The 17,812-nt window shown below is 37.1% G+C and overlaps 3 protein-coding genes across 6 annotated transcripts in view; 2 read left to right on the plus strand and 1 right to left on the minus strand.

The window, feature by feature from the left end:
• Positions 1 to 3,047, plus strand: part of LOC139967294 (uncharacterized) — a 29,173-nt gene extending 26,126 nt beyond the window's left edge. For all 3 annotated transcript variants that reach the window (XM_071970940.1, XM_071970939.1, XM_071970941.1), the window contains 3 exons: positions 1,326 to 1,393; positions 2,145 to 2,394; positions 2,940 to 3,047. In XM_071970940.1, the coding sequence (XP_071827041.1) occupies positions 1,326 to 1,393; positions 2,145 to 2,381 (305 nt within the window). In that variant the 3' untranslated portion in view covers positions 2,382 to 2,394; positions 2,940 to 3,047. The remainder of the gene's footprint in view (positions 1 to 1,325; positions 1,394 to 2,144; positions 2,395 to 2,939) is intronic.
• The window catches only part of LOC139967293 (uncharacterized), a 62,248-nt gene extending 58,839 nt beyond the window's left edge, over positions 1 to 3,409 (plus strand). The window contains exon 6 of the mRNA XM_071970938.1: positions 3,280 to 3,409. The gene's annotated coding sequence lies outside the window, so the exon portion shown is untranslated. The remainder of the gene's footprint in view (positions 1 to 3,279) is intronic.
• On the minus strand, positions 2,978 to 17,361 carry LOC139967292 (nose resistant to fluoxetine protein 6-like). 2 transcript variants are annotated; one of them, XM_071970937.1, is made up of 16 exons: positions 16,992 to 17,361; positions 15,813 to 16,049; positions 15,089 to 15,231; positions 14,481 to 14,574; positions 13,875 to 13,980; positions 13,256 to 13,461; positions 12,152 to 12,337; positions 11,695 to 11,791; positions 10,643 to 10,735; positions 10,212 to 10,374; positions 8,964 to 9,043; positions 8,038 to 8,151; positions 6,545 to 6,680; positions 5,243 to 5,432; positions 4,867 to 5,009; positions 2,978 to 4,060 (listed from the first exon to the last, which is right to left on the minus strand). In XM_071970937.1, the coding sequence occupies exons 2-16, from the start codon at positions 16,024 to 16,026 to the stop codon at positions 3,947 to 3,949; spliced, it is 2,079 nt and encodes a 692-aa protein (XP_071827038.1). In that variant the 5' UTR covers positions 16,027 to 16,049; positions 16,992 to 17,361; the 3' UTR covers positions 2,978 to 3,946. The 2 variants fall into 2 exon arrangements, with proteins under 2 accessions (XP_071827038.1, XP_071827037.1); XM_071970936.1 differs by having other exon boundaries at positions 2,980 to 4,060; positions 15,813 to 16,054; positions 16,992 to 17,360.
• Between the last annotated feature and the right edge of the window lie 451 nt (positions 17,362 to 17,812).

Raw genomic sequence — 17,812 nt, forward strand, 5'->3', positions numbered from 1 at the left:
TCTCTTATTCATCTCTTACTTAATCTTCCGGACAAATAAAGAATTCTTTGCTTTTGATCTGGGAGATCATGATTAGACAAGAAAAAGTGCTCCTTGAATAAGTTTGATCTGTTAAAAGCTTTAATATGTACGTAAAAAGTAATTTACACCACTTCTCATTTAACTGTCTCCTATACTTCAGCACTCGGATCTACCCTAGCCTAAAAACTGGTAACATTCTTGTTTTGTAGCCTCCCCCCCCCCCTCCTCCACACACCCAATAACCTCCTCTAAAGTCATTATCTTACGTCCAAAATGTATGTAAACAAGTATTTTACTCTAGTTAAACTGTACTTTAAGAAGTGGACTGCATGTTTTTTTCCCTCAATCACAGGAGAATTAGAAATTAAATATAAATAGTCAAAAATCACATTGTAAACCACACATGGACATTCATAGAATAGTCGGGACCATTTTGCATGTATTTTGTAGCATTTTAACCAATTTTTGATAAACAGGCTGACGGAGAGGTATTGATCGTTTTATCACCAACTAAGGGAGATGCCGATGGCATGATAGAAATAGGTAATCTAAAGTGAATAAAATTACCAATATATTTGAATTGCTTTTCTCTATTTTTTCTTTTTGTATTGTTTTGTGGACTGGAAAACTTGAAACTTTTCTGACAGTTCCATTTTCGCAAGAAATTAAAACGAAAAGGAAAGTGGTTTCAATTATTTCAGCCGATATCTTTAAACATTGGGAACGTGATGACTAAAATTTGAAAGATTTGAAACATTTCTTTAGCCAGCCTATGTAATAATGTGTATCTCTCCATTCAATTTGCAATCAAATTGACATTGTCACATTTCGTGAAGTTTCTGTCCTTTTAGATATTAGATAAAATTCTTTGTAGTTTCAATCGACTTTGTCTTTTTTTCCCCCATGTTTTTATAATTTATACTCTACCGCAACAATGATAACTCATTTATGGACATAATTTTGTAACAGGTATAAGAGCTCTTGGAATGGCTCGAGCCATCTTTGTCCGGGATTGTCGAGACTGCAGTTACCTGAAACACGCATATCATGAGACAGATTTAGTTAGCTCGGACACAGAGAGGCACTTAGTGAATACCGTTGTAGATGTCATCATTAGAGTTTTCGAGTTTTCGAGTGATTCAATTGAAAAGAGTATGGAACCAAGAAGGTGGGAGGGAACATTTAAAAACCAAAGTAATGGAATGGTGGGGAAATCCGTTTTAGGGAGATAAGCATGCGTTTATTTTGTGTTGAATAATCGCTTGCTCCTGTTTCTTTTTATAATATCTACGTTATTGCTCCAGAGGGAGAGAACATGATTGAAGTACGAACATGCAGAGGATGTCCCTCTCTGGCTTCATACGGCGGAGATGTGAGTATCCCATTCAGCATTATGGTTGATAGAGTAAATAGGTGTATGTAAAATAATTCACACTTCAAAACCCATGATTATGAGTTAGGTAGATGGCGCTTATATCAGAAAATGCCTTTTGCCATATATAACTTATAGAATGGCGGCCTTACAGTTTGGGGGCTAAGGGCCTACTGGGTCATTTAGTTGTTTGGTTTCAACATGCTTATTTTCTCTTCTATAGAATGCACCCGTAATCATCAGCGGGGCAGGTGGGGCATAGGAATGACAACCTTGTGTTCACATTTTAGAACGTGTGTTCACATTCTTAACTCATGTTCACTTTGTGTTAGACACTATGTTCACATTCTAAGCTTTTGTTCACTTTGCGGTAAACATTGTGTGCACACTGCAAATTGTGTTGAACGTTATGTTCACTCAGTGGTAAAATCTGTGTTCACATTTTATTTACTCTGTTTACATTTTAATTAGTTGGTGATGCACTTTTTGAGACTATAGGGCTCACTAGAAATACTGGGTCAGTTAGCTTGACTTCAACAGTGTTTTGAATTTCTCTGTTCAAGAACGGACAAGTGACCATGGGTGAGGTAGACGGTGATAACATCAGAAACTAGAATTTGTCATCCATATAGCTTTAATTACTTAAGCACTGTTTGAAAGAAAGGAGGGGGGGGGGGCTATTATAAGCATGATGGGTCATATATATGATTTGGATTCAAGATTGTTGGTTTTTTTACTCGTGTTTTCATAGAACGGACCCAGGATCATGAGCGAGGCTGAAGGCGCCAAGATTTGGATCTTGGTAACAGACTCTGAAAAACAGATCGGTAGCTTCACCATTGAGGTGAGTAACGGTGGCAGGACTATGCATGATGGGAATGCATTCCTCACATATCCTAACAACATTGGACTCCAAGCTATCAACTTTGGTATCGCTGTTGGCCAAGGAGTAGAATCACACTGGTTGCTCTATTCATACACAGATTAAAGTTATGGACTCGGTGAGCTAACGACGAAAATTTTTCATTTGGTGCTCTTTTACTTTTTCTTACTCTGATATCATTTTCGAGGGGAGGGGTGGAGTTGCATGGGGGGGGGGGGGGTTGTTGTCATACTACGTTTACTTCCCACTTTGTAACGGCAAACAAGAAATTATTAGACTTGAAAAAACATCAGGATATTATGAGCCATATACTATATATAGTCTGAAAATGTTTGGAGATTATTGAAAAGTCTGTAATGGTAGATTCTGTCAGCTTCCGTACTTTTTCAAAAGCTTAATTTACTATATAAAAGAGTAATTTGTTACACTGTGACTTGGAGTTCTGCTTTCAAGGATTTGACACAAGCAGCCATTAAAATGGGATTTTCGTAAACCTTTTCTAATTAGGAAATGTTTGGGTGGGGGTAATAGAGTCTAGTCACAACACTCCTCGCACAACACTTGACACTCCTCACACAACACTTGATTCCTAAGAACAACGGTTATGCAGGGTGTATACATCCCAGTAAAAACATTTCTTGTCTTTTTATTGTCTTTTCACAGATATTGTAACTACAACAATATTTTCTTAACTGACGGAGACCCTTTAACTACTGACAAGACATTAAGCAAAATACCGAGAGTATAAGCAGACCCAAGAATGTAGAGATCTTAAACCAAGTTTAAATTTTACGGCATGAAATGTCTAAAAAATTCAAACAAAATATGTGAAAATATACTTTAATTACAATAATTTTTTAATAAGTTGGATGATATTTTGCGAATGGAACTTGTTACAACAACTATCTTTAGACAATGATAAGTATACCAAAAGACAATAAAAAAGAACAAAAGAAGACACGACGAGAAAAGATCTTTTGTTCTCTCATTGTAAATGCAACAGGTTTGGCGTGGGAGGAGGGGTGGGTGAGGGAGGGGAGGAGGGTAAGTTAAGTTTTCAGGAAGATGAGTTTTATTCTTACCAGTTAAGAACTCATTCTCCAATATCAGTGCAATACATTATTTAAAACTTGCCACCGGTGCCTTATATAAATATATGAAAACTATTAATATCATGAAATGTAAATCCAAATTTGAACCGTCTCCAAAATAAATCGATTCCCCAGCAATATTAAATCTATTGTTTTGTACTTTTTATTCCCATCATTTAGTTTCTTGTTTACTCCTTTTTGTGCTTTGTTTGTTTAGGGCTTTAAATATGACTTTCAACTGCATTATAATCACCCATGTATTGTTTCAGTTTAATCGTAAAATTAAGTCTTTGGTTGATTAATATCTCAGGCAGTTTTCTGTTCACGATTTTTGTATATAGAATTATGTTGATCATTAAAAATGATAAACACCATAAGAGTGCTTAATTCAATCAGGTTATCAGGTAATAATACAGTACTTGGCATCTATGCGTCTCATTTGAAACATCCCATTGGGTGTATAGCCACGTACGCCCAACTTTACTTTAAAGTTCGACAGCTCAGTTGTAATTTCGTCACGATGTTCTGATGGAAGTACCATCATTTGTTCTGAGAAATAGTAAAGTAGCTTACAACAGCTCATGGCCTTGGCAAATACTTTTGCTCTAAATTGGCAACTGGAAGTTCCACAGAGAGATAAAGGAAAGCTGCAAACATGAACGATACACACGTCACTGCTACATAGTTGAAAATCTGTAACACGAAGAAGAAATACAGAAGAAATTTACCATTAATTAATTAATTAATGGGCGAATTAATTAAATCAAACGGACAGTGGTTTACATCAATATGTTTGGATGGAGGCAAAGTAATGTTTTGACCTTGATTTGTAAACAAATCTTTGAAAAGAGATTTTCGAAGGATGTTGTCAACAGAATTGAAACAGGCTGAGCAAAGAAACTTACTAGCGTTTGGCAGACAAAAAAAGGTGAACAGTCAAGTTTAAGGCCAAGGCCCCCTCCCACGACTTTGCAACACGTAACCCCTGGTCATTGGTAACTTGTCACACCCACACATCAAAGCGTGCACAATTCAAACAATCCTTCCTAGGGCACTTCATCTACGTGTGCCCCGGGGGACTCCCCATATGGGTGCCGCCACAAACCGACGTAGGCAACTAGATTTACAAGTTACCTCGCAACTCCCTATTTATACCCCCGGGTGAAGAGAGGCATTGGAGATTGAGTGCCTTGCCCAAGGACACACACAACATAATGATCTGGTCAGGACTCGAACCTGCAAACCTTAGATCAGCTGCCTTAACCACTTGACCACAGCGCATTCACAAACATCAGCAAGAGAGTTCCTTGACAAACTGGAATAAATGACGATTCGTTGTGCTAAAGTCTTTATTTAAACGATCCGTCCCTCTAAAAGTCTTTCTATTGTATTTTTAGGAGGTTACAAAGAAAAAGAAAGTGTATGGTTGGTGAAGTGGGTTGAATGAGCGGAGGGGCGGTGGGGGCGAGCGCACGTTGGACTATACCACTGATACTTACCATAATAGTAGTAGTAGTGTAAAATGGCTGCCCTAGATTACCGACGAATGTGTAAAATACTATGAGATGAATGAGATAGACCGTGTAAGACAAACGGCTTAATGGTACCCAGGCATGCCAACTAAGAAAGTTATTAATCCACCCTGGAGATATAAAGCAAATACAAATTGTGGTTAATACTAGATTTATCCACGTTGATGATGATGATCATCGTTATCGTCATCATCATGGTGATGATCATGATGATCATGATGATAATAATAAAAATAAGAATATTAACAATAATAATATTAAACAATAAATAATAAACGTTACCTTCTCGTCGCAAGTTTATTGGAGGAACAATTATTGGTGATAAAGGTAAAAGATGGTTTACCTGATTTGACAAGGTGGCAGTATATGACGACCCATGCCAGGAACACTCCCCATGCAATTCGATGCAGAGATTGGTACGTGACGTCACCTACTTTACCAAGTGATGGGTTTATCGTATGGTGATTAATGGTAACACAGAGAACGGTTGCAATCAGTGACGTAGCAACCAACCAACCAATCACAACAACGGGCTGATGGGAGAGAATGAAAGAAATATTGAAGTTAGTCTACAAGAAGTAGGGGAAATAATATATGTTGCCATGACAACAGGGGTGACTAGAAGCTTGGTAATTCGTTGACTGAGCTTTGCCTATATCGTCGGATCTGCCTAATACATCCATTGTGGTAATCCAAATCGGAATAAGAAACAATATAAGATAGGCTGGGGAGGGGTAAAATGATGATGATGATGATGATGATGACGACGACGACAACGACTGATATTGTGATGCTACACTAAAGATGACAAATATCATGACAATGATGAGATGGCAAATGTATCTTTCGGTGTATGAGACCAAATCTGGTACTTGTAGTGGCACAGCAATTGTGTATTGCGCCACCAAAAATTATTTGTTAGAAAAAGTCAAACACTAAGTCACGTAAAAAAATACATAAGTAACTCGAAAGTTTTTACATCCATTTTCCTTGTTTCCATGGTTGCCGAATATTTGGAGAGTTATTCAAGGTTTCTACCTTTTCCCTCTAAAGGATTAGTATAATTACTCAGTCATTATACTAAAGCTTGAATTCAGAAACTCGATTATTGGGTAGGGCCCGTAAGCATTTTGATGTTTCTCTATGTTACATAGAATGTTTACAGGTGGGCCAATCTACCGTTCTTTGATTATGTCTTATGTTTTCTCCTGTAATTCTCTTAAGTAAATCGCTTGTCTGAGCGGGTCATATGTATGATCATCTCGGTGGAAAGCTATTTTATGGTTATTGTGTACCCTTGGGTCATATATATTTCTGCACCTATTCTGGTAGGGCGAGTACAAAGATTGCTTTGGTTGGAGGTTGCTACATCTTATACACGGGGCACGACAGCTCGTTGTCGTGTGGTACCCGGCCATTTTGTGTTCATATGTTTCGTCCAGTCAACTCCATGGAAGAGGACGCTATTTAAAAACGATATTGCTAGTGTAGCCCCACTTTAATAGGCAGTGCTAAAAAAGTTTTTCTTATCCTAGTTTTTTACAGTAAACCGCTTGTAACCGATTGGGATATTAAGGTCTTTTCTTGTGGCTGGCGCGTTTTCAACCGCGACCCGTGTAGTTCACTAAGAGGCTACACTACTTACCTTAGGTATTATGATTTCTTTGTCCTTTGCTTTGTATATAATAAACCCAACCACCATACCAACGAGGTAGGCCTGCATTCTGATGTATGGTTTAGTATATATTATATCAATATAATCTCCTACAGTTGCATATAACCTAAAACGGAAAAAAAACAAAGGGTCTTTGTTAATATTTTGTACATGCTTTGAATATTTTTTTCTGTTCATCCATACTGATTATATAAACTTTAACGAAAGTGAATACAGTTATTTTCGACTATCGGACCTAGTTTTCACGTCAATTATTACATTGAAAACACTAATTTATGGGACACAAAACTTTCTGATGATCGATTTAATAACTCACGCACTAGGAACCAAAGCCGAAGCCAAACTGTTTTAACCTGCACTCAAATCGCTTAGTTAGACTGAGGTGAATCCATGCATTTAGCTATGTGTGAATATTGTATCATTGCTTGACCAGACTGCCAAAACAAAAGTCAGCTTTTCAAATAAATGGAGAGCCTACACTACTCAGACTTTAAAACCTTATGAATATTGTTATGATGTAGCATGTTACTTTAAGAGTTTGCCGTACTAATTGCTGTTATGTACATTTTACTTTAAGAGTTTGCCACGCTCATTGCTGGTATTTACTACTATTATTATACTAATTTGTTAGCATAGAGCACAATCAAGTTACGGTCGAGTAACCTTATGGTATACTCGTGAGGCTCGTGCTCTTCTCCTAGTGGCACCAGCCTGTCCGTCACGCCACGTTAAATTCACTATGAGGTCTGCCTATACCCCTTAAAATAAACCTTTCCGTTCCGGCCTTTCTCTATACTACCAACCCGTCTGTGTTTGACTCTTACTTGCTCCACTTTTGCTACCACCTTTTGGACCGATTCTCTTTGGACATATTCTCTTCCTGAACTGTTATTTACTTTACGGTTTCCTGAAGCTTCCGGACACGCCCTCTATGAAACTTATGCGATCGCCGACTTCCCTGTGACGTGACACGCCGACGAGGAGCCCATCGGCAGCCGGCCAACCGGAGGTACCTCCGGCGCACTAAGTTAAACGTGAAGTACCGGTACGTAATATATTTATGTTATTAGTTATTTGTTTTCACCAAGAGACACTGATTAGATTAATTTTTAAACACTTCCTCTCTTATATCTACTTTCTTGTGTTCGTTTACCCAATTCATTGTACCTGGACTTCGTAACAATAAACATACCTCTACATTAAGTAAACTACGCGTTACTGTATTTTAGGTTAAATTAATTTAGAATCCAGTTAGAAGTGAGGAATACCCCCCCCCCCCTCTTGTCATTGTTTTGATACTGCTCTTCATGTTATCGTGCACACTGGTTGTACGTTTATTCATTGTTCTGTTTTATATAAAGGGTTTATTTTGAACAATGTTTATACTTCGTGTTGGAATGACGTTTACATCATTAGTGATACGTATTATGACAAATGATACATTGACGTATATATTAACTCACCTTAAATTAGCTGCTGTAGACGCATAAAAATTATACTCAGCTACTATTATCCCATTGACGATCACACTAGCGCTTACCAGAACAGCAATCAAAAGCAATCCCAGCCTTTGTGATCTGTGGAGGAAATATATTGTGATGAAATGTAAGAGAAAGTACGAAAACGTGTTTATTGTGTGTTTCTTTGTCAGAGAGTGGAGGTCCAATGAAAAGGCAATAAACTTTTTAACGGTTCGAGTCCTGACGTGAGTTACCTCTGAGGTAACTTTAAATATATTTATGTGCGCCAGTTTGTTTAATGCACCATACGGGAAGTTCCGCAGGAGATACGTCGATGTGACTCATTGTAGTGGTCGGTGAGTGAATTACCAGGGGTTAATTTGTTGGAGGGGGGGGGGCCGTGCGAGAGGGCCTTGCTTTGATACAAATGAGGGAACAGAAATTGTAAATTACAGGCGAATTTATAAAGTCGACGCCAAATGACGGAATTTTAACATATATGTAATATATAGAATTGAAATTGTAGTGAGTTGGGAAATCCAGATCAGTGCAAAAAAAAAAAAAATTCCAGCCTCCACCGGGATTCGAACCCGGGCCTCCCGCTGTATATGCGGACGCCCAAACCACTAGGCTATGGACGCTGATTGCATGTCCAGAGGTTCGAAACCGGTACGGAATGTATTCACTCCACTGTAGGCGTTTGTCACTTGTATCGAACAATACTATAGTTCTGTTTTATATATATTATTGGACGTAATGTAAATCCGTCAATATTACATTTCATTATTGTACTAAATATTTCATCAACATTTAAAATAATATTATTTGAGCCTTATAAATGTTCAGCTTTATGATACTTTTAAAAAAAGTGTTTTTAATAAAATATCAAAATTTTATTTATTATCAAGAATTTGCATGTTTAGACTTACCTGTAGAGTGAGTAAATTATAAACGGGCTCACAAGGAAGAGCTGCATGTCTACGCTAAGATACCAAGTTACGTCTAAACACTGTGGAGAATAATGCACAAACAAGGCAATAATTAACATATAGGTCCAATATAACTAGAGAATAATAAACAGGGCACGCAAAATACAGTATAGGCCCAGTGGCCCGAGCGGCGTTGTGGTAAAGAATGCTACACACCCCCACCCATCACCTCCCCCCCCCCCAAAGAAACAGTAAAATATTAATATATACACGTACGCAAGATACAGTACAGGCTTAGTGGTCTGAGGGAATTTGAGACTATGGTAGTATAAGTTGAAGGTTGGGAGGGCGTTTCAGTGAAGAATGATATATGAAAAAGACACATTTTGGTTTGTTTGAGGGCGTTTGTATGAGTAAATAACGATGGACGAATGGGACACAGTAATGGTAACTTCGGAGGGCCTATAGGTACAGAATAATACAGTAAGCTTAGCGATAAGATGGGCGTTTCGGTAAAGAATGTTACGTGAAAACAGACACGTTCTTGGTCAAGTCTGACAGTTTAAGGGCGTCTGTATAGGGAAAGAATAATATATGTACAAGGTGCAGAAGACTAAGTGGTCTTATGGGCGTTTCGGTGAAGGATGATACATGAAACACAGACACGTTTTTGTCAAGTCTGACAGTTTGAGGGCGTTTGTATAGGGAAAGAATATGCACAAGGTGCAGTAGACTAAGTGGTCTTATGGGCGTTTCGGTGAAGGATGATACATGAAACACAGACACGTTTTTGTCAAGTCTGACAGTTTGAGGGCGTTTGTATAGGGAAAGAATATGCACAAGGTGCAGTAGACTAAGTGATCTGATGGGCGTTTCGGTAAAGAATGATACACGAACGATACGCAATAAGGCTATAGGATGTAAGGGGCGTTGGGACGTTCAGAATTTCCACCGACCTACTTCTTTAGATCTCTGACCCAAAACAAACAAACCAGGTATAGGTTTACATGCTCGTGTGCACAGTTGGTACCTCGTTCAAACATCTTGATCAATTCTTTTGTAAGAGTAGTGTCGATGACTGGTACAAATAGAACATAACATAATATGATAACATAATGTCAACAGATCTCATGTTGAAAATATTGATCATCTTCAAATTGCATATTAAACGAGTACCGTATAAGTTGAAATTTGCGTATGTCTTTAACCACAATAAAGAAAACTTCACTCTTTGTAATAAATACTCACATGAATGGGCCACGGGAAAAAATTCTGAATGTATAATAAATTCGTCCACCATGAAGTCTCACAACGTGACCTGTCCATCAAAGTACCCATCATTGGTCCCCAGTACGTATGTGGTGCAACAAATACCCATATTGCCATGGCAACGGCCAGTATTGGTGTCAATCTGTTGGGGGGCACAGATGACCGTTATACTTTCTTTCATAACCAAGCATTTATATTGAAATTTGAAGACTTAGGTAGAGATTATGTTTTAAATATTTGAACACGTCACCGGTTTATTGTATTTCATTACCCAAACACGAGGAGGAGTAGGGGCAAGGGTAGGGAGGATGGGTGTAAGGGGGAGATGAGAGGGGCCAGGGGAGCTGAGGCTGTATATCGAATTCATTTTCATATTATCCTAATCTCACTTCTGTTTCATAGTTTCATACCTTATGTATCTGTGCAGGAAAAGCCAAGGCCAGGAAAGACTTCCATTGTTCTTTTCCAATTTAAATAGAGTGGCGTAACACACTAAAAGGCCGCTAGAAATGAAAAATACAATATCAGTTTAAACAAACTATGTGTTATCCATTCTTAACATATTTAAGAATCTTTTTATGTTTTCATGTACATTAGTTCATTATTCGGTGCGGAATATGATGTAGGATATTTCTTCGCGAAATAAAAGATGCAGTTAGTCGGTAATTCATTGAAATCTCTCCGTGGTAATACCACCCGCCATCTTATCTGCAAAGTTGACATAGCCTTACGTTACCTCTGTAATGTAAATCGTTGTAGGTCTATAACGTTATAGGCAAGTAAAATGACTTGTGTAGGTGACGTATCCCATGTGATACTGTACGTGAATGAAGCGAATCAAGGGAAAGATGAGGCGGAGATGGAGGTGAAGGGCGGAGAGGGAATGAGAATAAAAAGACAAGGAGAAGGATGAGGAGGAGGAGATATAGGAAGAAGGGATGGGAAGAGGACGGAAAAGGAGAGAAGAAGCGAGAAGTTTAAAAAACGGAGAAAGATGAGGAGAAGCAGGAAAAGGAGAGACTGTAGGAACAGAAAGAGGAACACTGGAGAAGAGGAGGCAAGACGAAGAGGAGAAGTATGGAAAGACACAATGGGGAGAAGGAGGAGGAAATATAGGAAGGAGGAATGAGAAGAGAAGGTAACAGAAGAGAAGAAGCGAGAAGCGTAGAAAGCGGAGAAAGATGAGGAGAAGCAGGACAAGGAGAGACTGGAGGAAGAGGAACACTGGAGAAGAGGAGGCAGGAAGAAGAGGAGAAGTATGAGAACACATGATGAGGAGAAGAAGTAGAAGGAGGATATATTGGAAGAAGGAATGTTAATATACACTTTAATGAATAAATCACTATACTGTCCATATTGAATATTTGTATAGGACAAATGGTGTGGTCGCTTCGAAATTCCGGCAAAACATATTGGCTGCTGTACGCATAGAATATGTAGTGTTTACTATGTATACACTTACCTTAGAAAGAGAAAAGTATCTACAGGTAAACAACCGTTGTATACAATTATCTGGTAAATGGCTGATCTAAACATCCTCCATCCGTCATGTGGGTTAACTGTTCGTATAGATGGAAAGTACACACGTAAGTTAGGTTTTGAGCACGCACACTCGATGTCGTCACGGTAGAAAAATAGTAACTTGTGTTACACCTGAATCGCTACGTACCATGCCTATGGAACTTGAGTTCGAAATTAATAACTGCAAGATCATTAATTTTGAACACCTTTGTAGGTTTAAATTCAGCGATACAGTAGACGACTTTAAAATGATTATGAAACGTAATGCAATTTAATATCCATCCGCCTGTGAGTTTAACCGTGTATTATCAATCGGTCAACTACCAATCAGAGATTCGAGTATGTTTAACAAGTTGTCAAGTATTATAATGAATAGCTAGTATTGTACTATAACTTACACATATCGAGATATCCTAACTTCTTATCTATTGCAAGGAACACGTGTAACAGCACTATCCACATCGTGGAGATTACTCGAATACCGTGTAAACATCCAATGTCTCGATTACCGTAAGAACCGACAACAGTTAACTTGGACAAGTTGCGGTTAAACGCAAACGACAAAAGTATTTGTTTTATGGTGGCTGGAGGAACGTAGAAATAAATAAAGAAAGAAAGGAGTCATTAAGTTGAATTGATCCAGTACTTGATTCACATCTTATCCATGTGGGCACGCTGTGGTTGTCGTCGAAATGAAAACGTGTTCATTGGAGGAAGGTAAGAATTTTTCTGCGAAATGTTGAATGGATATTAAGTTTATAACTTTCCATTTTCAACGAAATTATATCAATTCTTAAGCATTTGTTATGTTGTCAACCTAGTCATGTAGTTGCAACAAAACTATCACTTAACCTAAAAAAAAATTCAATATTTTGTTACAAAATCTTTTCATTTAACATGATATGATCGATCCTGCCATTTTCATATATACACTTTTCTATATACAATTTACAACAAACTATTTAATTTATTTAGCATGTAAAAAAGTAAGCTTATAACTCCCCCCCCCCCCCAAAAAAAAAAAAAAATTAAATTAAGTTCTTCTAAATGAGTGATTAAAGAGTATATATTTTTAGGAGATTGTAGAAATGCAAAGTACGTGACAAGTGACATGTCGACATTAAATTGCAAAGTATACAATTATATAAATTCACTCATCTCAACAAAGTTATGTATTTTGGTAAGATATAACTAAGATAGATACCAGCCTAACATTTGCATAGATTCATTATGATAAAACTTCATCAACTATCAACGGGGACGTCACGCAAATGCACGCTTGTCGAGCGACTTTTGAATGATTTTGAAAAATACTGTAACCCTCCTTTATTCATGAATTTTGCGCTAAAACAGTCAATTAACAACATTGCGTAACATTTGTATTATCTTGTATCAAATTCCATGAGCTTACTTGATTATCTTCCAATGGAAGATTCCCTACCTGGTAAGTATCAGAATAAAAAAGATGAAAAAGAAATAAAAATCAAGACAAACATGCCTACCAGCTACTTTTCCTTTCACCGATTGTTTATTCATCTCTTGTATTGCTTCCTTTTCTTCTTCCTTGCCGATTGCTATCGTCATAAGTGGCAATGATTCTTCTGTTTCTGTACCATGTGGGTCTTTAACTTCATTATCATCATCATCATCAATAATATCAATTATAGAACCAATGATCATCAAAATACATATTAATCCAAAGACTCCCCTGCAAAAGGACGGAACATTTAAAACGTTTTTACATGACAATTTACGTGGTAGTTATTAGTTGTTGTCAATTGGAAGCTTTATGTACTCAAAGAGCGATTGAGTGGATATTTATATATATATATATATATATATATATATATATATATATATATATATATATATATATATATATATATATATATATATATATATATATATATATGTGTGTGTGTGTGTGTGTGTGTATGTGTGTCTGTGTTGGAGGGTGTGCGTGTGGGTGTATGTGTACGTATAGTACGCTACTAACTCGGCATATGCTTCATAACAGGGGCTGGGAGTCGTTATATGAGCCTATTTCGTCTCACGGAATCAACAATAAAAAATTTTTTTTTTCGGTTTTCTATTGTGTCGAAATGACCTATGAAGCCTTACCCTGTGATATAAAATCCGGTTGAATACGGTACTCGATTATTCTGTACACAGTAGGCTTTAGATGATACACCGGTTAAATTCACACCGGTACTGGAACGTAGATATGCTACATTGAAACGGGAACGAGAGAAAAATGCATATCAATATATACCGAGGAGATATCTAACCTCAAAGATTTATGTGGTAGAAAAATGTTTGAATGCAAGTTTCTTCAGAGACTGTATCTACTATCTACATTGAACAGTTATGAGAGGAGGGGTGGGTGGCGGTGGATGTGTTGGGGATGAAATGTGCCTCAGTGGCTACTTATACAATCAACACAAAATTTGCATGTATGTAGATGGGGAGGGAGGTGGTAGGAGTCAGACCAATATTTCAGTGGTGTTGAACATCATTGCTGTTATTTGGTGAACCACCCCCTTCCACCCCCTCTACACACTGGAGGGTCCTCCCTGACAACTGATGATTAATCTTTCCATATGAAACAAATGTTGATAGATATTTCAATACCCGGTCATTTGCTCTAATGACAGTACCATTGTTGTTCTGTATATGCGGTATCAAGCGACGTCTTTTATCTTGTTACATCCATTATGCACGACTTACTAGTGAGCATTTCCACGTTATCATGTATGCCATTATCTGAACAGATCTTCGGTGCACAAATTCCCCATCTTATGGAAAGTTGATGAAACTCCGTCTGATTAAGTAATCGGAGAAATAAACCAAAATCATAAAACATCTTAAAGTTGTTAATATATAAATATATATATATATATATATATATACATATATATATATATATATATATATATATATATATATATATATATATATATATATATTGCCGGCATCGGGCCTCTGGACGTGCGGTTGGCGTCCGTGATTCTCGGCACAGGTTTAAGATGTAGGGGAGGATGCGTAAGATGGAGGGGGCATAAGATGGAGGGGGATGAGGGGCCTATCGATGTCCAGTATTGACAGATGCACCTTATTATCAGAGTTTGGCTGACACACACTTCATCGCATAAATCCTTCACAAACAAGAACATTTGTATGTATATTTCCTAACGAGGGTGTGGATAATTGATTGGGTTGTTGCAGGCTATTGGCTATGAACATTCAGCTTTATGAACAAGCAACTATGAATATACAACAAACACGTATAAATTATTGGATAACGTTAAGTAAAGTCTGCAGGTTTGCAACATTACCATTGAGAGAGTTGCTGCGTTGACATGCATAGTTAGCATACAGTACTGGAAATCTGGTAGTTCTGTGCAACCACTGAAATGTCCGTACCAGCTTCTGGTTCCTGCTAGTAATCCAGTATTAGGTATCCCGAAAGCATTAAGAGCTGGATGCGAAAGAAATAAAAATAAATGAGTAAGAAGATTATTAAAATATATATATATATATTGTTTGCAAAAACGTTATACAGTTTCAGAAACTTATATTTGAAAATGGAATGTAGATTAGATAAATAATATAAAGACAAACTCTGATAGACATAAAAGAGTCGGAGAAAGAGAAAGACGATGACAGACGAGCAGTTAGGCTTAGGAGCAGTCAGACAGACAAACATACACACAAACATACAGACAGACACCGACTTATGCTCTTAACATACACGCAAATACAAAACTACAGCTGCAACAACGATATCTGAAAATATGCCCAAATAATCAATTCGTTCGGTCAGTTTAAACTTTTGATTCATTGATCATAACCATTTGTTATGTTATTTGGGCGGATTCACATCAATCCAATTATGTTAGCTGATATTTTACCAACAACGTTTAGATTTCGTATGAAATATCAATCCGTGCCCTTTCTTTAATCAAATTAAAACACCGTATTACTTGGCGAGCAATCACGAGACTCTTACTCCTTTAAGCACATGACTCTCTGAAGTGTTATGCTCAGTCAAAGACATACCTGCCACTTGCGCGTTTGTTGCATTGTACAATACGTTGTACAATTCGTTCTTGCAGGTACTACCATCGCCTTCCTGATACGTAACATGATTCTTGATATCTTCAACATCATTTTCTTTCTTATCAGGATCATTGTTAACAGTTTCACAATGATTTACCTCTGCAGTGATCACGATAACTAGCAAATAGCTCAACAACTTGGTGGGGAAGTTCATGGCTGAGTCGTAAGTTTTATTGTCTATGCTTGATTCAAGAGACAACAAAGAAAAATAGCATAAAAAGGAGGGGGAAGAATATCACATGAAGGGACATTTTGATTGAGACTGGAATCAGCGTTTCAACAATGTTTACAAGTTACGCTATTAAGAGGAGGGTACGAAACTCGTCACATCAAATAATAAACCATACATTTCAATTCCAAAAAAATGGCCAAAATGATAAGTTTTGATCGCGAGAAAAAATTACCTATTTTGTTTATTTTTTTATGTGTTTGTGAAACTGCAAAATATCAAACATCTTTATTATTTTTCTAGTTTATTTCACAAAATGAAATACACAGCTAAATAGAAGTCGGCACCGATGTGATTTTTAATCATATTACTCCAGTGGATACAGAGCATGACGCCTTATACATAGTAGCAATGAAAACATAGACGGTGGAGCCGGTCAGATGGAACAAGGGTCGGTGGGGGGGATGGTGGTCAGATGCAGCCAGAATTGTGGAAAACCCATTGAAATTTAACTTCAATTTCTGTGGTAAAACCCCAAAAGTGACCCCTTTTCGTAGATTAGAACCAAACTGTTTTCTTAAATGAAGGCACAATATTTCCTTCCTATTTTCTTGGTAAGAGATTAAGAAAAATATATTTACAAAGGACCCTTTTACCGAGAAATATGGAACTACTTGCAATTAAAAAGTGCCGTTTTTTGGAGAAAAATAAACATTCAGAAATTTGTTATACATTCTAATTTGAATATATTTAAAAAAAAAAAGAGACCCTTAAAGTTTTCAGATGCCATTGTGACACTATGTCACTATGACATCACAAAATAGAGAAATGACAAATTTTGGGGCAATGTCTTTCTTTCTTTAATCACAAAGAACTCTATCATAGGCTAAGAATAAGATGATAAATTGGTTTAATATCTTCTTTAAACGACAAATTAAGATTATACGTACCGAAAGAAGACTGCTTACTTGTTTGCTGTACTCGTTGTTCCACAAGCCCGTCAACAACTAGCCTCACAATGAATCATGCGTTTGATTCTCAGTTTCAAGTCTAATCACAAGACCTGTATTTCCTTTTACGTTAGTTGTTACTATCCACTTCACATGTATTCCAAGCCGAATGTCAAAGGTGTGATACACCTGCGCCAGTCTTGCGCTAGAGATCTTGTCGCCATAAAGGTTACTCTCATCAGGGAGTTGTTATGCAACTCCCTGCTCTCAAAGTGCTTGACCCCGGAAAGAAAAGCCATATCCCTACTGAGACCATGACAGTGGGAACGTACTTTAAGTTTCTTTTATTATGGTCAGACAAATTACCCACGATTATGGCAAACTTAAGACAGACGATATTGTGTTGTGGAAGATTAAAATATTTCAGCCACCGGAAAACTGGTTTAACTGGTTATATATATATATATATATATATATATATATATATATATATATATATATATATATATATGAAAATCGTAATGAGTTGGATATATATATATATATACTCACGACATGACGAGTATTTCTGGGTTTCAATGGCCATCGGGTAAGTGGTACTCTAACTAATCGACGTACTTCATATCTCTCGTGTGTCCGGTATTATATTCTTTCTGTGGGTATATTATTCTGAGGGTATGTATATTTTTTTTTATAGAAGTATAACTATAAGTATTTTAATTAAAAAATAACTTATAATTATGGTACATGGTGTACCAGGCAATGAGTAAGATATTATGCTACATCAATACAATAGTTGTCCAGTACGCAAAAGGCTATTC

Source organism: Apostichopus japonicus, chromosome 5 (genome assembly GCF_037975245.1).
Source record: "Apostichopus japonicus isolate 1M-3 chromosome 5, ASM3797524v1, whole genome shotgun sequence".
Lineage (NCBI taxonomy): Eukaryota > Metazoa > Echinodermata > Holothuroidea > Aspidochirotida > Stichopodidae > Apostichopus > Apostichopus japonicus.